The sequence below is a fragment of the Monodon monoceros genome, unplaced genomic scaffold (assembly GCF_005190385.1).
Source record: "Monodon monoceros isolate NGI ecotype Baffin Bay Population unplaced genomic scaffold, NGI_Narwhal_1 Super_Scaffold_9, whole genome shotgun sequence".
NCBI lineage: Eukaryota > Metazoa > Chordata > Mammalia > Artiodactyla > Monodontidae > Monodon > Monodon monoceros.
The window spans coordinates 28,097,941-28,120,546 of NW_021703786.1; the positions used below are offsets into that span (position 1 = coordinate 28,097,941).

The following is a 22,606-nucleotide window of genomic DNA, read 5'->3' on the forward strand; positions in this document are numbered from 1 at the left end:
TTTTTCTCGTGTTTCTCCCTGTAGTTGAAAGAATACTGTGTATATGCAATTACCTGCTCTGCTTTCTATCTTTTACTTAACATCGTGGGGGAAAAAAGACTTTTCCCTGTGTTGTCAAAACACTTGATCAGCTGGATTTTTTTGCCGCAGATGAACCGTAATTTACTTACTATACCTGCGTTGCTGAGGGTTTAGGCTGTCTCCGTTTCTGCCGTCATAAATAACGCCATGATAAATGTCTCCTCCTTGTCACCCAGCAAACTTCTCAACTGCCACCTCCCCATGCTGTCTGGAGTGTGCTTAAAAGACGCAGACGCATTGTACTATTTGCCTAAATGAAGCGTAAAATATGCCAGAGTGAGGAGGTGATGGGCCGTGTTCCCCACCTACATTCAAATCACACTTCAATTATTATTTTGAATTGTCCATTTAGAATTCTTCCTGCAGACAGGTCAGTCTGTTGTGCTCAATGACGTTGCCGTTATTTTAAAAACACTAGTTAAGGTGCTCTAGTTTCTAGAGCATCTTAACTGCATCTATGGGCATTTTTCCTCATCCCTCTTGTACAATAACACCTACCACATCACCCCTTTTTTTCTTTAACATCACCTCTTGTAAGTCTCATCCTTAGAGCCTTAGCCTCACTGGGGATCCCTGAAAACTGGGCACTGAGCTGAGGGGACGCAGAAGTGGCCCGTTGTGTGTGTGGGGAGCGGGGGTGGCCTCTGGGGCAGCCTGGCTCCGTGTGAATTCCTGCACTGCCCAGTCCAAACTGTGTCACCTTGGGAGACACACTCAGCCTCTCTGGGCCTGTTGCCCAGAGTCAGATGGCGTGAGGACACGTGCCAGGGCAGGGGTGGCTCCAGGACCTGACATATGGGCAGTGCTCAGAGCAGCACCTGACACGCGGCCCCTGATGTGAGAACTTGGTGAAGAAACCCTGGTTCCAACACTTCCTGTCGGCGTTGCTCTGGGCAAGTTGCTTACCCCCCCGAACCCCAGTCTTCTTGCCTAGGACTGGAGTCGTTGCAGAATGAAAATGAGACCAGCCATATAAAGCAGCAGGAGCAGAGAGGATTAAAAAAAAAAAAACACAGGTTTTCTTCCATCATCTAGAATATAGGACTTGAAATCACTACTTCCGTTGCCCTTCACCCTCCAAATTCTACTCCAGAGACCAGAATTCTGAGTTTCATTCTTTTCTTTCTTCTTCTTTCTAATCTTCTTTCTAATCACTAAGATACAAAAAAAACAAAGTTAAATGTGCTCCCCGTCCTGTTGCTGGTAACAGGGACCGGAGAGGCGGACGGGTGCGGAGCTGGAGGCGGGACGGGGGTGGCGGGAGGTCTGCGTCCTCAGCGCCCGCTGTCCTGCTCCAGGCCCTACCAAGGCAACCCGACGTTCGACCCCGAGTTCATCCGCTCCAAGTCCACGGCCGCCGCGGGCCTGTGCTCCTGGTGCATCAACATCGTCCGCTTCTACGAGGTCTACTGCGACGTGGCCCCCAAGAGGCGGGCCCTGGAGGAGGCCAACGCGGAGCTGGCCGAGGCGCAGGAGAAGCTCTCCCACATCAAAAGCAAGATCGCTGTGAGTGCCGTCGGCAGGCGCGGCTGGTCCGTGTCTCCGTTTGAGAGGGGTCGGCACAGCCGCTGCCATGAATTACGGAGCAGAGCAAGAGCCCGCAGGCCGACGTGGGGACCTGATCACCCCGGAGGCTGCCGGCGTCGGCCGTGTTCCCGGCCCTCCCGGGAGGAGAGCTGGGGACACCCAGCGTTGCCCGATTTCAGGGCCTGTCTGTCTTGTTCCTTCAGGAACTCAACGCCAACCTGAGCAACCTGACGTCGGCATTTGAAAAAGCGACAGCCGAGAAAATCAAGTGTCAGCAGGAGGCTGACGCCACCAATAGTGTGATCTCGCTGGCTAACAGGTGCCTTACTCCCTCCGAGGGGCCCCTCCTGTCCTCAGACACCGTCCCCCGAAAGGGATGAGCCCACAGAATGGCCTTTCGGGGGGACTACGCCCCAGGTGGAGGCAGCAAGGCCCCCAGCCCCCGCTTTCTGAGCACAAAGTGATAAACCCCGGGAGACCCCCAGGCTGTGTGCCTGGCCTCCCGTGGGATGTAAACTCACCTCTACCAAGGTAAAGTGGCCTTTCGGTCCCTGGCAAGGAGGGCTGCTCGGAGGATGCTACAGCCAGACCTCAGGCTAGTCAAGCACAAACCTGTCCACACTCTCAGACTCCCGGTGCCATTTAGGGTCAGGGACCAGCCCTCGAGCCGGGGGCCTGAGAAGCACGAGGCACACCCTGGAGTCCCCACTCCACACAGGGCCAGGGGGCTGCCTCTGGACTTCCCGCTGCCCAAAGCGCGTGCTCAGTGGTGTCTGGGCAGCAGCCTCGGCACGTGGGTGATGAGGTCAAGTAGCGTCAGCATCCACATGACGTCGGCCCCTTGGGGAAGGGAAACTCGGCCTTCCCAACCGCCTCCAGAAAGCATTAGTTTTGCTTCCCTCAAGCATTTATTGCCCAAAACTTCCCCCAAAGCATGTTTTGTCCTGAACCGCTGAGCAGAGTAAGGATTTGAAACTGGAAGGTCTCTGGCGTGTTAAAGGTGGAGGCGCGCCTTTCCTGGTCCTCCAGTCCGTCCTCTCTCCCCCCCGACACACGTGCTTCTCTTTTGCCCACTGAGCCCTGTCCCCATCTCAGGCTGGTAGGAGGATTAGCATCAGAAAACATCCGCTGGGCCGAATCGGTGGAGAACTTCAGAAGCCAGGGGGCCACACTGTGTGGGGACGTCCTGCTGATTTCCGCCTTCGTCTCCTACGTGGGCTACTTCACCAAGAAATATCGAAATGAGCTAATGGAGAGGTTTTGGATCCCTTATATAAATCAGTTAAAGGTAGGAGGTCCTGTCGCATCCATCACTCAGGACCTTTGGGGAGGTCTCCGGCAGGGCAGCCCCAGCCAGATGGCACCTTTGCTCCTGCAATGGAGGCTCCAGCCACTCAGGATGTAGACGGTGGCCCTGCGAGGCCGACGCCGACATCCCTTCTGGCCGGGCTCCAAGCTGCTCCTCAGGGTGATGCGAATGCATGGCAGTCTTCCCCCACACAGCCCGGCGGCCCACGTGTTGCTCGGAGAGCCGCTTTCCGCTGAGTGGTGAGTAAGGCCACATCGCCCCCTCGGCAGGTCCCCATCCCGCTCACAGAAGGTCTGGATCCCTTGAGCCTGCTGACCGACGATGCAGACGTGGCCACTTGGAACAACCAGGGGCTCCCCAGCGACCGCATGTCCACAGAGAATGCCACCATCCTGTGCAACACGGAGCGCTGGCCCCTCTTCGTGGACGCCCAGCTGCAGGGCATCAAGTGGATCAAAAACAAATACGGCAGCAAGCTGAAGGCCATCCGCCTGGGACAGAAGAGGTGCTCGGCCGTGGCGGGTGGGGTAGGGGCTCCAGAGGTGGCGGCCGCCACGGTGCTGGGAAGTCCACCTGGGGCCTTTCATACTCGCTAAATGGATGGATGGGTCTTTGAAAACAAACACTGACCCCCATGTGGATTTCTTTAGTACTTGGCCCTGGGCACTGGCAGTAAAGAATTAAACTCGGGGCTCGTCTCTCCCCCGTTACCTGCCGCTCCTGCTGGGGGACAGCACTGGCCTCGGCTCCTGCCTGCGTTGGTCCTGCCTGGTCACTTGCCAGCCGGGGGGCTGCGGGCGGTCATCTTCCCGTCTCTCATCGTCATAGATGAGAAGCGATGGCCGTGACACAGCTGCACTGGGAGCCTTCCCAGTGTGCTGGGCAGTGAGAGGAGACTCGCAGCTGTGGAGCGTTTGGCTCAGTAGCCATGAAGCGCTCCACGTTCACCACCCCTCCTGTCAGCCTGGGGGCGATTTACGCAGAAGCCCTGAGCTCCCCTCGGGAAGGAGGCGTTTAGGAGAGGAATGAGCTCTTGGCCCCTCGGTCCCTCTCTCGGTCCCTCTGGGGCAATTGCGCCGTCACCGGGCCCCAGGGCGTTCACAGCCCCTGTGCTGTGCCCACAGCTACCTGGATATCATCGAGCAGGCCATCTCAGAAGGGGACACCTTGCTCATCGAGAACATTGGCGAGACCGTGGACCCGGTTCTGGACCCTCTGCTGGGCAGGAACACAATCAAAAAGGGAAAGTGAGTGGCAGCGTCCACCTCCGCGGGTTCACCCACGAGATCGTCCTCAGTGGTGAGGTCTGGCCTCTGGACTGAGAGAAAGGGCGGGGCATTTCCTTTCCTGGGAGGCAGCAGGGGCTTCAGCAAAATGCGCGAAGGGACCCCCAGCTCCCAGGGGAGAGACTGACAACTGTGGGCCCACGTTCCAATTAGGAAGGAAGACCTACACCAACAGTTTATTAGCGACTGCCTGCAGATCACGATCCTTGATGGTCATCTTTTTTTTCTATTTCCATATGCATTTTGCAAATCCTGAGTCTATTTCTTTCTATTCAGGTGAGATTCACATAACATAAAATTAACCAAAAGTGACCAGTTCCGTGGCCTGTAGGACACTGGTGCCTGGCTCCTTTCACTGAGTATCTTTTCCAGGTTCATCTGAGCTGTAGCGAGTATCCATACTTCATTCTTTCTTCTGGCTGAATAATACGGCATTGTGTGGACCTGCCACATTTTGTTTACCCGCTCATTTGTTGATGCATTGAGCTTGTATTACTGTTTTTTCTTTGGTTGCACCGTGTGGCTTATGGGATTTTAGTTCCCCGACCAGGGAACGAACAACCCGGGCCCTTGGCAGTGACAGTACAGAGTCCTAACCACTGGACCACCAGGGAACTCCCTGTATTGCTTTTCTAATATAAAAAATTAAATCAACTTTAAAAATGTAAAGGTCGGAGTTGATCTGAGCCACCTATAAACTCAGGGGTGCAGGCAGAAGCCCAGAACAGAGGTGACATAAATGTGCTGATGTCCTAGACTCTGAGAAGGGCCTGGTGTGAGTAGCGATACCCAGGGCTGAAGTTAGAGGCCCCCCAGAATGTGAGCTCAGCCAGAAAGGGGAGAGCAGAGTGGGGCGCCGGAGAGAAGCGACCCCCCCCCCCAGTGGGTGAGCCGACCCGGGTTCCCACCCTGGCCTCTCATCAGATTCACCTGGGGAGCTCCAGGGATGTCCCGGTGTTCTGAATTGGGGTGTCAACATCTTTCTGATGTTAATGGCTCTGGGGTGGAGCCCAGGCCAGAGTGTTTCTGCAGAGGCTTCCAGATGAGTAAGATGTGCAGGCAGAGTCAAGTTAAATGCTCCTAAAAAATCAGAACAAACCGGCCAGAGAGCGAGCAGGTGCATTTTCTAGAAGGGCCGGTCACAGCCCAGAGAGGGATGGTTGTGGGTTTGTTTTTTTTTTTCCTCAAGTTTCAGATTATTTATTAATCAGGGTAAAGCCCAGCACAATATGCCCACATGATTCCGTGTATTTAGAGGGGAGACACTTCCCGGTTAAGTGGAAAACTGTGCCGACGGCTTCTGGAAGACCTTTATTCTAAGCAGCTTTATAGTGAAACATGTCATTGAGAAGTCTGGACCTTCCTCCCAGGCTGGCGGGAAAGGCGGTCTGTCTGTGCTGCCATCCCTTGGTCGCCGGGGACCCTCCTAACCCCTCCGTCCGCCGACCGCCAGGTTCATTAAGATCGGCGACAAAGAGGTGGAATACCACCCCAACTTCCGCCTGATGCTGCACACCAAGTGCTTCAACCCCCACTACAAGCCCGAGATGCAGGCCCAGTGCACCCTGATCAACTTCCTGGTCACCAGGGACGGGCTCGAGGACCAGCTCTTGGCCACCGTGGTGGCCAAAGAGCGCCCAGATCTGGAGCAGCTGAAGGTATGTGGAGACAGGAGGAGCGGGGCAGGCAGCTCAGAGGCAGCAGGGGGCAGGTCACTGTGACCCAGGCGTCTGGCGGCTGTGAAGGTGCCCTGCTTGTCACACTGAGTGTGTCTGGTACGACAGAATGAGTCACTCCTCCTCCCCGGCTGCCTCCTGAATCTAATTCTAAATCAAGTGATGGCTTCACTGAAAGAACAGGAGTCACAGCAGTGCCCGGGCTGCCCTAAAGCACCGAACTCCTGCCCCACGAGAATGTCTTTGCTGTCGGCCCCTGTGTACCAGGCCCTTCCTTGATTGGCTGAGCCATACACGTGGGCTCACAGGGGTCCCAGGCCCCCCTCATGTCCCATGGTCCCCACGTTCTTGCCGCACAGCTGCCCATGACAAGCAGCTGCGAGGCCCAGATGCAGGGCCCCCTACCCCGCACTGCTTGGGGGCCTCCACTCCGGCCCCTTTCTTCCAGGCTTGCCGTGTTCCTCCCGTTCCGAGTCCCAGGGCCTTGGCCCTGAGCCCCCCCGAGCCCCCCAGCTGGGGGACCAGGCCGTGCCAGCGACTGATTTCCCTTCCCGGTCTCTACCCCTCCTGCAGGCGAACCTCACCAAGTCTCAGAATGAATTTAAGATTGTTCTGAAAGAGCTGGAAGATTCTCTGCTGGCCCGTCTGTCGGCCGCATCGGGGAACTTTCTGGGAGACACAGCCTTAGTTGAGAATCTGGAGACCACCAAACACATGGCCAGCGAGATTGAGGAAAAGGTAAAAGACCATCTTGGGGGCTACCCCCTTGCACCCCCAGCCGGAGCACACAGGGGGCATGGGAGCTGGGCGGATGGTCACTGAGAAGAGAAGCCGTAGCCACATGGAGGCCCCTGGGGGCCTGGGGCAGGGTCAAGGCGCGTGGATGCCCGCCAGGCACATCTTCATCCATTCATCTGTAGATGGACATTTAAGTTATTTTCACGTCCTGGCTATTGTGAATAGTGCTGCCATGAACATAGGGGTGCGTGTATCTCTTTGAATTATAGTTTTGTCTGGATGTATGCCCAGGAGTGGGACTGCTGAATTAGACGGTAGTTCTATTTTTAGTTTTTTGAGGAACCTCCATACTGTTTTCCATAGTGGCTGCACCAATTTGCGTTCCCACCGACAGCGTAGGAGGGTTCCGTTTTCTCCACACCCTCTCCAGCATTTGTTGTTTGTAGACTTTTTGATGAAGGCCATTGTGACGGGTGTGAGGCGGGACCTCACTGTGGTGTTGATTTGCGTTTCTCTAATGATTAGTGACGTTGAGCGGCTTTTCACGTGCCTGTTGGCATCTGTGTGTCTTCTTTGGAGAAGTGTTTACATAGGTCTTCTGCCCATTGTTTGATTGTTTGTTTTGAGGTGCAAGAGGCAAAAATCACAGAAGTTAAAATCAACGAGGCGAGAGAGAACTACGTGCCAGCCGCGAGGAGGGCGTCCCTGCTGTACTTCATCCTGAACGACCTCAGCAAGATCAACCCCATCTACCAGTTCTCACTCAAGGTGCGGCTGCATCCGGGTCCGGGGCCACTGGGGCCCAGGCTGCAGGTGGGCTTGGGGGCTGGGACCCAGGGCACCAGCACCCGGGTCTGAGCAGTGCCCCAGAGCCCGCATGGGCAGCGTGGAGCCCCCTGCATTCGGTGACCCCCCCTCCCCGACCAGGCCTTCAACGTGGTGTTCGAGAAGGCCATCCAGAAGACCGCCCCCGCCGACGAGGTCAAACAGCGTGTGATCAACCTGACGGACGAGATCACCTACTCCGTGTACGTGTACACGGCCCGCGGGCTCTTCGAGCGAGACAAACTCATCTTCCTCGCACAGGTGACATTTCAGGTAACATCTGGCCTCGATGCCCCATGTGTGGTCCTTGGACGGGCAGCACCGGAGCCCCGTGGGGTGAGGTGGGGTGCTGGGGGAGAGTGGGGGTGGGTGGGTGTGTGTGTGTGTTGGAAATGCAGATTCTCAGGCTCCGGCTCAGACCCAGTGGATCCAAACCTGCATTTTTAACAATATGTGGAACACACCTGGGCTCTTGAGTTGGTACCAGGAAAGGTGTCCCAATGGGAGCCATTGAAGGGGAGGGGAGGTCAGTTAAAGAGAGACGTCATTCTAGTCCCTTCAAGTCATGCCGAGCCGACAGTCCCGCCTTAGCGGTTAGTCCGCTGTGGATGGGAAAGAAAGGTACTAATGAGTAAACATGCCCCCTGTTTTTACAGACCTGCTGAAATATTTAAAGATTTTGGTTCCACTAAATTGATTAAACAACCTCTCCGCCACTTTGTTTGCACCATGTTATAAGTGTTATTGGGAACACGGATTTCATAGCTAGCTTGGGCATCAATGTCAACCCAGCTTTCCATCCAAACTCCAACTTGGAATTAGGGGTCCAGGTTAAGGAGGTTTCTCTTCCATGTGAATCTCTGAGTAACGGGTTCCCTGTTTCTCTCCCTGCTAAAAGCACATCAAGATAAGTTTCCTTGATGCTCCCCCTAATTTTCCAGAGTAGAATGTACTCTTTTCAGGCCCAAAGAACTTTTTATTTCACTAAGATTAAAAAAAAAAAAAAAAAAAGAGACCCTGACTCAGGGGAAACTCTCTGTGGAATCTGAGAAAGCAGCTGTGTGAGCTCCTTACTGGGGAGGTTACAGTGACTGCGGCCCCGGCTCCCCTGCCGTCCATCTGAGATGGAGGGGCTGGGCCAGTTGCCCAATGAGCCACTTCAGTGACCAAGACAGGGCCTGCTAGAAGCCCAGAGAGCTTGTGCGCACCCGTGGCAAGGTGACTTCGAATGTGACCAGAAAACGTATATACCCAGAAGAATTGCAAACACGTATTCAAACAAATACGTGCATGTAAACATTCATGGTAGCGTTTTCACGACAGCCAAACGGCAGAAACAACCCAAACGTCCAGCGACGGACTGTTGGGTAAACGAGACGTGGTCTCGCCGTACACTGGCCCATTATTCGTCCATAAAAAGAATGAAGCACTGACACGTGCTACAACACGGATGAACCTTGAAAACACGCTCAGATGCAAAAGGCCTCGTGTTGTATGATTCCATTTACTGGAAATGTCCAGAAAAGGCAAATCTGTAGAGACAGAGAGCAGACTGATGGCTGCCTGAGCGTGGGACTGCTGAAGGGTAGGGGCTTTGCCTCTGGGGTGATGAAAAGGCTGTGCACCTGGACAGTGGCGATGGTTGCACAACAGCGTGAATGCACTAAATGCCACTGGATTTTAGACCATAACAGGGTTAAGATGGTACATTTTTATGCTGTGTGTATTGTACCGCAATTTAAAAACAAACAAGGTGCTGACCAAGCTTTGGGCTGACCCCAAAGGGGCAGGACAGTGCTTCCCCTGCAGGCAAGGGGTACGAGCCCCTGTTGTAGGGCAACATCTAAGCGAGCCCCACGGCCCCTCAGGTCTTGTCCATGAAGAAGGAGCTGAACCCGGTGGAGCTGGATTTCCTTCTGCGGTTCCCGTTCAAGGCCGGGGTCGTGTCACCCGTGGACTTCCTGCAGCATCAGGGATGGGGCGGCATCAAGGTTGGCCTTCAGACTTGAACACTGTGTTCTCTCCCCACCTCGAGGCCTTTCCTGCTCGCCCCAGACATGTTTACAAGGTGCTCCCGGCCGTAACATTCAGTAGAACGAGGAGGCCTCAGAGGTGGGACCAGGCACTGATGGGCTGCCTGCCAGCTCACGGGGACTGTGCTGTCCTACTGGAGCGCAGCAACCTCATCATCACGTCCCTGCAGGCGGCAAGCTGAGCCGCGATGGGCCCCAGGGTGTGCCCAGGGGTCGCCCCTCCGCCGCTTCCCCTCACTTCCAGGAAAATGCAAAGTGTCAAGGCTATTCCTCAGAATCCTGGGGCCCTCACTGTGTCAGTTCAGAAAGACCAGAGGAAGGCGGCCCCCTGGGATGAGCAGGACCCCTGTTCCAGAGCCCCCGGAGAAGCAGCCAGGAGTCACATCCCCAATCGGATTCCTCCCTCGTCCCAGCCATTCATCCCCAGCAGCTCATCGTCTGAGCGACAGGCCCCATGGTCATGCTTTTCCCGGAGCCCGCGGGGAAGGCGCCCACTGGGATGGGGGAGAGCTGAAAGGCCGTCTGCCCCCAGGCCCTCTCGGAGATGGATGAGTTCAAGAACCTGGACAGCGACATCGAGGGATCCGCCAAGCGGTGGAAGAAGCTCGTGGAGTCGGAAGCCCCCGAAAAGGAGGTCTTCCCCAAGGAGTGGAAGAACAAAACGGCTCTGCAGAAGCTGTGCATGTTGAGGTGCGTGCGGCCCGACCGCATGACCTACGCCATCAAGTGAGTGCCCCCATCCCCACCCCACCCCCGCCCCAGCCTGGGCCTGGGCCTCAGGGCTGGGGAGTGGGAGCCTCCCATCCCACCCACCAATTCCCGTTCTGAGTTCTCGTAGCTCTGGGGTCTCTGAAGGTGGCCAACAGGAACCCCCGGCTCCCCTGACCCTGGGCGAGGAGAGGCGCCCCGAGATAAGCGACGGGAAGATAAAACTCCCCGGGTTGGCCGCCAAGATTTTATAAAAGCCTGGGCGCGCTGCCAGTGCAGGGGACACGGGTTCGAGCCCTGGTCCAGGAAGATCCCACATGCCGCGGAGCGACTAAGCCCATGCACCACAGCCCCTGAGCCTGCGCTCTAGAGCCCGCGAGCCACAACTACTGAGCCCGCGTGCTGCAGCTACTGAAGCCCGCGCACCTAGAGCCCGTGCTCCACAACAAGAGAAGCCACCGCAATGAGAAGCCCACGCACCGCAACAAAGAGTAGCCCCCGCTCGCCGCAACTAGAGAAAGCCCGCGCGCGGCAACAAAGACCCAACGCAGCCAAAAATAAATAAATAAATTTACTTTTTTAAAAAAGCCTGGGCGCTAATGACCTCCAAGGCCACGACCACGCGGGGTCCTTTAAGGATGCTGTGGGGAGAAAGCAGTGGCAGAGCCATCAGCACCCGAGGACTTTCATGGCCTCAGTGGCTGGATTTAGAGGAAATCTTTTATTTTTACGGCTCGTTTGCAAAGAGAACCATTCTGCTTTCGTGAACAATCTCTCTGGACCTGAAACGCCTCCAGGACTGGAAACTTAACCATCGGGTTTCAGCGCCCGTTCCTTTCACTCCCCAAAGCACAGAAAGACTTCAGGAATATCAACAGCTGTAACATCTGCACGGCCGGCCCGGGCAGGCCGTGGCATCGTGGGGGAGGGAGGGAATGAAACAGGCCCCGTTCTCAGAGGGGTGTCTTGGCCATGGCGTCGTGGGGGAGGGAGGGATTGAAACAGGCCCCGTCTCAGGGGGGCATCTTGGTTTTCCGTTTGTCCTAGTGGCCTGAAAGCCACCAGATTTCCCAAAAGATGCCCACGTCTGACAAAGCAGAGGCCTGACTCACACCCACTGGTTGTTCACAGACGCATGTTTCTGTTTTGCTTTGTTTTCTCGGGACTGAAGAGGAAAGGGACTGCGAGGGGTTCTGGGTGCGGGAGGGGAGCGGGCGGAGTGAAGCAAGAAATCACGTCACGAGGGAGAGTCGAGCTGGTCCAGGGAGAAAGCAGGAAGGCATCCCGGGAAGGTCGGACACGGACACAGTGTGGGGAAGGCCCGGGCGAAGGGCACTGAGCATCCAGGGGGACACCGCCTGCGGGTGAGCTGAGCATGGGTGGGTGTCCAGCCCCACGGCCCCCAGAGCACCCTTGAGAGCCACCCGAGTCACCACGGCAGAAAACGCATCGGAACCGCATGGGCGACCGCAAACGCCAGGCGAACCCAAGTCATGCTCTGCAGTGGTCGCGAGGAAAGCAGATTCACCTCCCAAATCAAACAGGGCGGTGGAGCTCAAGAGCAAGGAAGTTCAACTCCAAGTCCACGGCGAATAGTAATAACACACAGTCGTCAAGAGCGTGGGTGCCAGGCGCGCTCAGAGCCTTCCCCCCGCACCCTGGGTTCACTCCGCCCTCCGCCAACCCCTCGAGCCGGGCACCTCCCCTCCTCCGGGTCCACAGGCCCAGGGAAGGTAACTCGCCCATGGCGGGGCGGGGTGCTGGTAACGGGCTCCCCAGAACAGCCGCCCGGGTCTGTAGCACCTGCCAGCGTGCAAGCCGCTGGGGGCGGCTCTAGCACCCCTGTGCCCAGGACACAGCACTAGGAGCAGCGGAGCCTGACCGGAACCAGGAGCCCTCTACTCTCCATCATCACTTCAGCCGCAGAGAATGACCACGTGGCCCGGCCACGTCAGGAGCAGCGGGGAGCTTGTGACATTCCTGCCCCAGGCAGGACCTGTACCTTCTAGAATTCCTTCCCGGGCAAGGACTCTAGCACTGACATTCTGGGTCAATTCCAAAGGCCAGAATCAAGCACAACCAGGGGCCTGGAGCAGGAGCCCTCCCACCGGCCTGTGGTCAGCACTGGCTCAGGGTCTGTATAGAGGCCAGCAAAGGCCAGACCGGGGAGCGAATGACAGCTATCACTCCCACGGGAGTGGGAAGGCCCACCTGGCACCCGCCCGCAGACTCCCCGTTGACTCAGAGGGAAGCCTCTATGTGAACAGGTCCACCCACGGGTCTTCACGATGCTCAGAGCGCTCAGATTGCCGACTCCTCGGGAATAAGTGTGTTCTCTCCCAGGGAGGCTGCCATCGTCCTTCTTTCAAAGACCACACTGGACATAAGTTTAGCTCCTGTGGTTCATTCAGATACAGTGAGCTCAGCCACCTGTGGTCAAGAGAGAGGGGTAGAGAGCTGAGATCCCAAGGTCACCCTAAGAGGGGCCTCGACTGACCCCAGCCTTATCAGGGTCAAGATAGAGTTTGGGGCTTGGAACAGAGGGGTGCTTATGTAAAGAGAAGTTTGGGTTTTTTTCTGTGACTTTCCTGATGATCCATGTTTTGTGGTCCATGGAGCTCACCAAAGCGACTCTAACGCACGCGTCCTTCCTCCTCAGAGCCCCCGTCGGGGGAGATCCTCAGGACGCAGAGGCCGATCTAGGTTCTGTTCCGTGTTGCTGCCCCGGTCTGGAGAGCAGATAGGAAGTGTGTGTGGGAAACAGGAAGCCACTAGAAACTGATCCCTTCCTTGGGAGCGCTGAGGTGTGGTCACCTGGAACACTTGCAGCCCGGGTTCCCTCCCGGCTGACCTTGCACGCCTTTGAAAGTGGGGGTGGCATCAGCTGGCTGAGAGCTTCTCACCTGTCTGTGCACAGGTGGACGGGCGCAAAGGGTGCCCAGCGCGAACACCGCCAAATACCGCGCACGCTCCCCTCCACACCCCCCCTGCCTGCAGGAGGCCCCTGTAGAGACCGACTTTCCAGCTAGAGGCCCTTCTCTGCCTAAGAAAGTCCCCCAGAAAAGCGGTCCCTCGCCTCGGGTCTGACCAGGCGTGTCCCCCTCAGGAACTTTGTGGAGGAGAAGATGGGCAGCAAGTTCGCAGAGGGCCGGAGCGTTGAGTTCTCCAAGTCCTACGAGGAGAGCAGCCCCTCAACCCCCATCTTCTTCATCCTCTCCCCGGGCGCTGACCCCCTGAAGGACGTGGAGGCCCTGGGTAAGTGCGGCCGGGTCTGGGGAGAAGCGAGTCCAAACCACAGTGAGACGGCCCTTCACACCCACTAGCAGGGCAGGTATCAGACACACGGAGGTGACAGGTGTCGGGAGGGGATGAGAGACGGGGCCCTGTGCATTGCTGGTGGGAATGTGAGCAGGTGGTCCCTCCCTAAGTCACACATCGAGTCACCACATGTCCCGGCAATTCCACTCCTGGGGACGTTCCCAACGGAGCCGGGAACAGGTGTCCAAACAAACAGGTCCCCTCACGACGGCCAAAAGGTAGATCCAACCCACACGTCCATCACTGATGAATGGCTGATGGCAAAGTGGTAAATCATAAAAGAGAACGAAGCACTGACACAGGCTACACCGTAGACGGAACGAGAAAACACTGTGCTTCGGAAGGCAGGAAGCTAGACACAAAAGGCTCCACGGTATACGATTCCTTGTATCTGAAACGTCCAGAACTGGGGAATCCGTAGAGGCAGAAGGCAGATTAGTGGTTGCCAGGGGCTGGGGCGGGAACAGGATGCAGAATGACTGTTTAATGGGTACAGGGTTTCCTTCTGGGGCGATAAAAATGTCCTGGAACCAGATAAGCAGTCGCATGACACTGAATTATTAAATGTCCCTAAATCGTACACTTTAAGATGGCTTTTAAAGTGGTACATTTGATGTTATGTGTATTTTACCACAATTTTAAAAGGGGTAGGGTGTGGAATTCCCAGCTGTGGATCACAGAAGCTCCATTTTTGTCATTCAGCCATCCCCATGCTTTTCCTGTTTTCCTTTCCTTTAGGGAAAAAATTGGGATTTACCATAGACAACGGGAAACTCCATAACGTGTCCCTGGGGCAGGGACAAGAGGTGGTGGCGGAGAATGCCCTGGACATGGCTGTGGAGAAGGGACACTGGGTCATTCTGCAGGTATGGGGGTGGGTGGCACCTGTGCCTCTTGGGTGAGGGATCCCAGCCTCAGCGCCCGTGGGGCTTGGCCTGAAGGCCTGAAAGAAAGCAGGTTATGGGATTCACATTCACAAGCGTGGCTGGGAATCCTACAGCCCCTGAAGGAGCGGGCAGGAGGCGCCCACACCAAGCACAGCTCTGCCTGGGTTGGCAGGTGGTGTGAGGCATCACCACTGAAAGTGTGGATTCTTCAGCAGTGAGAAAGACATCCCCTCCTCCCCCCCTCCCCCTTGTTGGCTCGACTGCCCCTCCTCGGTCCTGCAGCCCCTCCAAGCACCCCGCCCCCCGACCACCGCCAGGTCCCGGCTGGTCCCACTGCAGGCCCGCCTCAGCTTCCGGCGTGGCTGACCTCAGTCCACAGGGCCTAGCCTGGTCCCATGCGGGGACCTCAGGTTCGAGTCATTTCTTTCTGTTCATTTTCTTTTACAAAATGATCGCCATGACGAGTCCAGTTACCATCTGTCACCAAAGACATTACCTCACATTCCCCACACTGTACATTTCATACCTGTGACCCTTCTACTTTGTAACTGGGAGTTTGTACCTCTTAATTGCCCTCACCTATTTCTCTCCTCCCCCCATCCCTCTGGCAACCACCTGTTTGTGCTCTGTATCTGTGACTCTCTTTCTGTTTTGCTGTGTTTGTTCATGTGTTTTGCTTTTGAGATTCCACGTATAAGTGAAATCATACAGCATTTGTCTTTCTCTGTCTGACTTATTTCACTTAGCATCATATTCTCTAGGTCCGGCCATGTTGTCGCAGGTGGCAAAATTTCATTCTTTTTTATGGCTAGTATTCCATTGTGTATATACACCGCGTCTTCTTTACCCACTCACCTGTTGATGGGCACTTAAGTTGCTTCCACATCTTGGCAATTGTGAATAATGCTGCTGTGAACATAGGGGTGCACATATCTTTTGGAATCAGTGTTTTCATTTTCTTTGGATAAATACCCAGAATTGGAATTACTGGATGACAGGGTAGTTCTATTTTTCATTTCGTGAGGAGCCTCCAAACTGTTTTCCATAGTGGCTGTGCCAATTTACAGTCCCACCAACAGTGCATGAGGGTTCTCTTTTCTCCAAGTCATTTCTTTTTTTTTTCTTTATAAATTTATTATTTTTGGCTGCATTGGGTCTTCGTTGCTGCGTGCGGGCTTTCTCTAGTTGTGGCAAGCGGGGGCTACGCTTCGTTGTGGTGCGCGGGCTTCTCATTGCAGTGGCTTCTCTTGTTGCGGAGCAGGGGCTCTAGGGTGCGCGGGCTTCAGCAGTTGTGGCGCGCGGGCTCTAGAGCTCAGGCTCAGTAGTTGTGGCTCACGGGCTCTAGAGCGCAGGCTCAGTAGTTGAGGCGCACGGGCTTAGTTGCTCCGCAGCATGTGGGATCTTCCCGGACCAGGGCTCGAACCCGTGTCCCCTGCATTGGCAGGCGGATTCTTAACCACTGCGCCACCAGGGAAGTCCCTCCAAGTCATTTCTTTTTACTCAAGCCTCTCAGAGGAGGGGTGGGGACCGTATAATTCTCAGCCCTTATGCTGGTGGAGGGCAGGAAGGACTCGCCGCAAGGCTGGAGGTCCTGAACGAACTGAGAACAAGCTTCAACTCTGGGGACTCAGTTGCTCAGTGAAATTATCAAGCGTGGCCAGCGCCCCGGGAAGGGCGGACAGCGGGGTGGGGAGTGCGGGTGCCATTGGGGAGGGGCCTGCCCTATGGGCCCGGGGTGGAGAGGAGTATGCGGGCACTAAGCCCTGGTCTTGGCTGCAGAACATCCACCTGGTGGCCCAGTGGCTGAGCACCCTGGACAAGAAGCTGGAGCGGTACAGCGTCGGCAGCCACGATGACTACCGCGTGTTCATCAGTGCCGAGCCGGCCCCCAGCCCCGAGTCCCACATCATCCCCCAGGGCATCCTGGAGAACGCCATCAAAATCACCAACGAGCCGCCCACGGGCATGTACGCCAACCTGCACAAGGCCCTGGACCTCTTCACCCAGGTAGCGTGGCCTCCCCCCGTGTCCCGTGCCTGGCCCAGCGTCAGCGCCTGCCGGTTCTCTCCCACCCACGCCATCCCCAACGCGCACACACTCCTTGAGCCACAAAATGAACAGATCCCCGAAGGACTGTGCAAAATGCAAATGATCTAAAGTGCCTGGCGCACAGCTTCAAAGAGCAGAAACGCGTATCATCCATCAGTTTCATGACCTGCACGTGAGGCCCGGTAAGTGTGGGCCGGGTCCACTGCTTGTCCGAGCACCTTAGGAAGGGGCCGAGCTCCCGAGGTGGTTCCCTGAGGGTCATTCAGCCTTGCTGGGGCCACAGTGCTGCCCAGACCCCTGCTCTCACTCCCCGTGAGACGCGATGCTGTGGGAAGGCCGGGTGCGAAGGGGATGGGGCCGCAGCGCCCGGCTGGAGGGCGGTGGTGACAGACGGGAGGGCGGTAGTGCCCGCCACACAGGTCTCCGTGCTCTGGTCCCGGGCCCAGTCTTCCTCCCTCGACAAGTAGGCCCCACTGCCTTGTGGAGGGACGCCGGGTGCCCTGGCCCTGCAGGGTGGGTAGGGGGGCCTCGGCTTGCCTGTCCACGCTGTGTCCGCCTGGACCTTTGTTCACGTGACTCCTCCCCCATCCAAACCTCCCAGTCCCCAACCTGCCAAGTGTGTAGCCTTCCCTGGCACCCCTGCTCCCCTCTGCAAATCCCCAGCATCTACGTCCATTCTTTTGGTACCTGATCTTCATCTGTTCTATACTAGAACTTTCTGGGTGCACGCATTTGGTCTCCCAAGTGAGTCTAAAACCGTTTTGAAGAAGAGACCCCATATTCTCTGATAACACCCAACAAAGATTATGTATGGAGCACATTGTGCCAATGTTGTGTAACGTCTATATCTGATTAATTTATGTGACAATATCTGAGTCATCCACTAACCTCTCCCTATGGGCTTAAAGGACCCACCAAGGTCAGAGTGTAAAGTCACAGAGAATGGAAAGCATGAAAACAGATGTGCAGACCGGGTCCTTCCTCCAAACAGTACGTCCGTGTGCCCAGGACGTGGTAGGCTCAGGGAACAGTGAACAAGACCTGTTACGCGGGTGACTGGCCTAGTCTGGTGAGGGGCGTGGACGCGTTCACAGGAGTGAGAACAGGGTGTGATGAACATGTGGGGACATGCACGGAAACCCCAGGGCGACGCAGCTCACACTGGGGGCCGCAGGCCAGTGCGGGGTCCCAGAGCTGTTTGCTTCTGTCTGTGCTGAGTCAGTACGGAGGTGGAGAGGAGGCACGCAGTGAATTCTGTAGCATTTCGACATCACTGTCAATCCGAGCACGTGATCCGTTTTTCATTTCTATCATATTTTGCTAGAATATCAGTCAGTGATGGAGTGGCGGAGGGTGGCGAGGTCGGCAGGAAGCTGGTCCCCCACTTGCAGGAGTCTGGGGCCTGCTCCAGGCCGCAGAGTGGCTCCCGAGCCAGGCTTGGCCGGGGGGTGGGTGTCGAGGTAGAGACAGCTGACGCCCGAGGGGCAAGCAACAGAAAATGCAAGAGCCTCTGAGCCCGGGGAGCAGCTCCCCACGGTGCGTGGAGCCCGCTGGGGCCTCTGGCGGGGGACGTGGGGGCCGGGGGGACGCGGACGGGCTGCTGGGCTTTGGGGAGATGCTCTGGCCGCTTGGAGTCAGCGGGAAGCGCAGTCGCTGTCGGGCAGAAGCGAGGTGGGGCTGCCCGGCTGAGGACAGGCGAGCGGGCACGTGGCCGGGGCTTGCTGAGGTGCTCGAGGGCTCCCTAACTTTGTGCATCACCTAAGGCATCTGCAAAGATCGGAAGGGAAGCCATGAGGAAAGCTGTTGCTTCCTGAGGGGACCATCCCAAGTTCGGGGGCCCACTGCCTTCACAGAGTTTCACAGGAAGAGGCAGTAGTGGCTGGGATGCGCCCAGACCATCCCCGGGCACATCTGTGACCACAGAGCCCAGAGGCCCGGGAGGCCAGTGATGAGCGGTCCAACCAGAGGGAAGTCTCTGGAGGCAGACGGAACCCACCAGGCCTTCCCTCATCCTCGGGCCTGGCGGGTTCCTCCCTCTGGTTGGCGGTCTCAGTCTGCACCCTTTCACGGCCAATGTCTGGAAGGGTCCAGCCAGGCCTGTCTCCTGGGCCCACAGCTGACAGGTGACGGCGCCGTCTCTAGGACAGGCATTGAGGAAGGATCTGGGGGGGGATGTTGGGGTGATGGAGCCTCCATCTGTGCCCCTCCCTTTCCATGTTTGCTGGAGGGGACCCCAGCCGGGCATCTGTGTCAGGGCTTCCATGGAATCAGGACAGGGCCCCTCCCTTGTTACACCTTGTGTATTTTTTCCTGGCACTTTTCCCGATGATGACCATTTGATAGGCGTCTGTCCCCTGGTCCAGCTTTCTGGCTGCCGTGCCTGCGGCCCCCGGCCACTGGGAGGCACTCATAGGGCTGAGCGGGTGAAGAGGAGCCCAGCTTAACTTCCAGAAGCCCCTGTGTTCAGAGGCACCCACTTAGCAAAGACTAATCCGTTAAAGTCGCACAAACCCAGAGAGAACTGGGCTTCAGAATTTGGGCTGGGTTGGCCTTTCCCTGGGGCCACCTGCTTTCAGAAAGGCTTTCCTCAGCATCCCCTCCTCCCTTACAGATCGTTTTTGGCGAGTTTGGGGTACTGCTTGCGTGTAGGTGATGAGGAACGTTGATAATTGCGGGGGAATTGTATTGGGGAATATTTTATTGGGAAGATGTATCAATAATTTGACTTGTAACCAATACTTAAGAGTGGTACAGCTGCATTTCTGGAGGAAGCAAGGACAAGAAAGCGTCCTCTACCCGACTCTACAGGTCGGGAGAGACTCGGGAAACCGGCTCAGAGCAGTCGATGGCCTTAGGCCCCACCCCTCATCCCCACCTGCACCCCCAGCGAAGCAGCTGGCAAAGACGGCCCTGGTCCTGCCCCGGCCGTCTGTGCGGACCCTGCCTGACCCGCGTGCCTGCCCTCCCGCAGGACACACTGGAGATGTGCACCAAGGAGATGGAGTTCAAGTGCATCCTCTTTGCCCTGTGCTACTTCCACGCCGTGGTGGCCGAGAGGCGCAAGTTTGGGGCCCAGGGCTGGAACAGGTCGTACCCCTTCAACAACGGGGACCTCACCATCTCCATCAACGTGCTCTACAACTACCTGGAGGCCAACCCCAAGGTAAGGACCCACCTGGAGCCCAGCTGGGTGGTCCTCCCGCCCTGCCTTCCTTTCAATTATTCTGTCTCACGTTTAAGAGACACTGAATAGGTTTCATAGGCCAAAGAAAATCTGAAAACGTGCGAATCCTCTGTGACCCCAGCCATCTGATATAATGGTTACCACCCAGGCCCTGGCCACCACCTCCAGCAGTTCTCAGCCGTCTGGCAATTTTTCTAACTCCACGGGAGTCAATATCTTTGGGGACCTGCCAGTCCTGCACCCGAACAGCGACTCCCCAAGAAAGGCCAGCCCCCCGGACAGCGTGAGCCGAGAGAAGATACCAAAGGGCTGCCTGGGCTGCAGGCCTTGCCGACAGAACGCAGGTTCAGAGGGAAGGCCAAAAAAAAAATCTCCCTGGAGACACGGAACGCTTCCTTTCATTTGTGTTGAAAATTAAAACCAGTGTGTCCAGTGCCGTGCAAGCTGTTGCGAGGGCTGCTGCGAGGCGGCTCCGTGGCCGGGAGGGCCTGTCTGCGGGCGCAGAGGGGAGACTCGCGCCCCAGGTGGGGTGAAGCCCGCTGCAAGCCCCCCTCCAGATGTGGCCACCCCCTCGGGAACTTAGAGCCGGCCGTTCTCCCCACCTGACATGGCTCCTCTTGGGATCTTACGTGGAGCGTGGCGCTGGCACAGGACCCATCTCCGTGACCCCCGTGGGAGGCAGAAGGGAACCCCGTAAGCCCAGGGCTCCTCCGTGCTCCTGCGGCCGGCACCTTCCTACACCGACAGAGCTTGACGTTCCGCTTACCCAGGAGGCTCCCGAGAACCTGCCCAGGGTGCCCGGACACACCCCTGTGTCACCCGCTCCCTGTCCCAGCGCCCCAGGGCCAAGGCACCCGCCTCTTTGGGGCTCGGTGGGCGCCCCAGGGGCCTGGCTAGAGGCCTGAGGCTCACACACCCCCTCCAAGCTTTGGGGACTGAGCAACCAGGGGCGGAGGGTGTCCCACCCATCGTAACAAAGCTCAGATGCACTGGGAGGAGAGACCTGGGCCAGCTGCCCCCAGACCCCAGAGGAAGACGACCCCCCGGGACGGCCACCACCCCAGCCTGAGCCTGGAATGTTGTTGGCTTAGTTCCTGGCCAAACACAGGAAGTCGGCCCTCCTCAGGGGAGGGGAACAGTGGTCTCCGTGGGCAGGTGCCGGGGGTCACTTCGCCTACGACAGGGTCTGAGCTGAACGCCAGTGGCACATCTTACAACACGCGCACAAGTAAATAAATGCAAGAAGATGTGAAGAAAGAATTTCCTCATCACAGCAGCTTCGTCAGAGCAGTTCTCTCTGGGGAGATTCCAGTGGGAGGAGCAGTCTTGCTAGAAGTTTCTAACGACATTTACGCAGACGCTTCCCTCGTTACACACCCACAGAACCCTAGCTGGGTAAGAAACTGCTCGAGAACGCACACCGTGTGCTCCAGTGACCAGCGGGGTGAGGTGTGAGTGACACTCGGTGTCCCGCTCAGCAGTGTGTGATCAGGCCGCGGGGCCCCAGGCCTGCACAGCCTGACCTTCCCTTTGTCCCAGCTCGCGGCGGGGAGGCAACGTTGAATAACCTCCTGTGAGGATGTCGCCCTCGGCCCGCAATGAGCCAGTCCATCCTCCCGACTCTGAGGAAGTCGACTCAGACTCTGAGGGCGAGGCCTGGCAACGTGTCTCTGACAAGCGCTCTGGGGACTCCATCCAGCAAGTGCGGGCACACAGACGGCACCCACCCCCCAGGGGTTAGTCCCACTGGCCCGCATCCCAGGAGGCAGGTCATGGGGCCGGAGAGGCAAACTGGGGTGTACCCAGCCCTACTTTGCAGGAGAAACAGAAGCTGTCCCCGAAGCAAATACGCAAAATGCAGAAAAGGCAGCTCGGCACATACCCAAGATAACTAAACAGAGAGAAAAAACGCAAGTCACAAGACGACGATTGAGAGGATATTAATGGTTTGTTTTGTTTTGTTTATTTATTTATTTATTTCTTATTTTTGGCCGCGTTGTGTCTTCGTTGCTGCGCTCGGGCTTTCTCTAGTTGTGGCGAGCGGGGGCTACTCTTTGTTGCGGTACACGGGCTTCTCATTGCAGTGGCTCCTCTTGTTGCAGAGCACAGGCTCTAGGCGTGCGGGCTTCAGTAGTCGCAGCACGTGGGCTCAGTAGTTGTGGCTCGCGGGCTCTAGAGCACAGGCTCAGTAGTTGTGGTGCACGGGCTTAGCTGCTCCGCGGCACGTGGGATCTTCCCGGACCAGGGCTGGAAGCCGTGTCCCCTGCATTGGCAGGCGATTCTTAACCACTGCGCCCCCCCTGGGAAGCCCCGATATTAATGTTTTAAGTCAAAGTTCATGAGAGCACATCAGACACTTGATAAATCAGCAAGTTCTTATCCAATTAACTTCAACTTGCCTGCATTTGGTAAACAGCGGCCATCCAGGCAGGGCACTGTGGGAGTTACGTAAATGCCCACCTTGCCCTCAAACAGCCACAATCCTCGGAGAAACTTGTGTGTGCGCGCTATGCTGCCCAGCGCGTCAGCTGCCACCACACGCGACATGCAGCAAGTCCCAGCGGAGGGGAACGAAAGACACTCTGGATTTCAGAAGCTTGGTCTAAAACAAAAAAAGAACGTAAAATACCTTATTCATAGTTTTTATGCTGAGTGCCTGTTGGAACAATCTTTCTACTTAAGTGGCTGCTGGCAAATCTGAAGTTACGTGCGTGGCTGCCCCGTGTGGCTCCCGCTGCTGGACAGCGCCGTGCAGGAGGTGCAGCTACGTGCTGGGACCAGGGCGGGAGAATGGGTTCCTGGCTCTGTGGAGGGGCCGCACTCGAGCCGCTCTGGAGGAGGAGCACGGTCATGGCCATGTGGTGGCCAAAGGAGCGGCATCCCAGGCTGAGGGCACAGGGTGGAAGCAGAGGCAGAACAGAGAGCAGTGAGAGTGGCCAAGGGTGGGATGCACGGAGAGACCCGGCCGCCAGGGGGCGCACTTGT

At 56.9% G+C, this 22,606-nt stretch overlaps 2 protein-coding genes across 4 annotated transcripts in view; one reads left to right on the forward strand and one right to left on the reverse strand.

Moving 5' to 3' along the window:
- The window catches only part of DNAH17 (dynein axonemal heavy chain 17), a 160,970-nt gene that overhangs the window by 131,574 nt on the left and 6,790 nt on the right, over positions 1 to 22,606 (forward strand). For both annotated transcript variants that reach the window (XM_029210802.1, XM_029210801.1), the window contains 15 exons: positions 1,380 to 1,587; positions 1,812 to 1,927; positions 2,704 to 2,896; positions 3,187 to 3,422; positions 4,042 to 4,164; positions 5,657 to 5,861; positions 6,453 to 6,617; positions 7,245 to 7,385; positions 7,545 to 7,715; positions 9,311 to 9,433; positions 10,008 to 10,201; positions 13,290 to 13,438; positions 14,240 to 14,367; positions 16,168 to 16,395; positions 19,409 to 19,600. In XM_029210802.1, coding sequence (XP_029066635.1) covers positions 1,380 to 1,587; positions 1,812 to 1,927; positions 2,704 to 2,896; positions 3,187 to 3,422; positions 4,042 to 4,164; positions 5,657 to 5,861; positions 6,453 to 6,617; positions 7,245 to 7,385; positions 7,545 to 7,715; positions 9,311 to 9,433; positions 10,008 to 10,201; positions 13,290 to 13,438; positions 14,240 to 14,367; positions 16,168 to 16,395; positions 19,409 to 19,600 — 2,572 coding nt within the window. The remainder of the gene's footprint in view (positions 1 to 1,379; positions 1,588 to 1,811; positions 1,928 to 2,703; positions 2,897 to 3,186; positions 3,423 to 4,041; positions 4,165 to 5,656; positions 5,862 to 6,452; positions 6,618 to 7,244; positions 7,386 to 7,544; positions 7,716 to 9,310; positions 9,434 to 10,007; positions 10,202 to 13,289; positions 13,439 to 14,239; positions 14,368 to 16,167; positions 16,396 to 19,408; positions 19,601 to 22,606) is intronic.
- PGS1 (phosphatidylglycerophosphate synthase 1) overlaps positions 21,773 to 22,606 on the reverse strand; it is a 43,506-nt gene continuing 42,672 nt past the window's right edge. For both annotated transcript variants that reach the window (XR_003791820.1, XM_029210804.1), the window contains one exon: positions 21,773 to 22,223. The gene's annotated coding sequence lies outside the window, so the exon portion shown is untranslated. The remainder of the gene's footprint in view (positions 22,224 to 22,606) is intronic.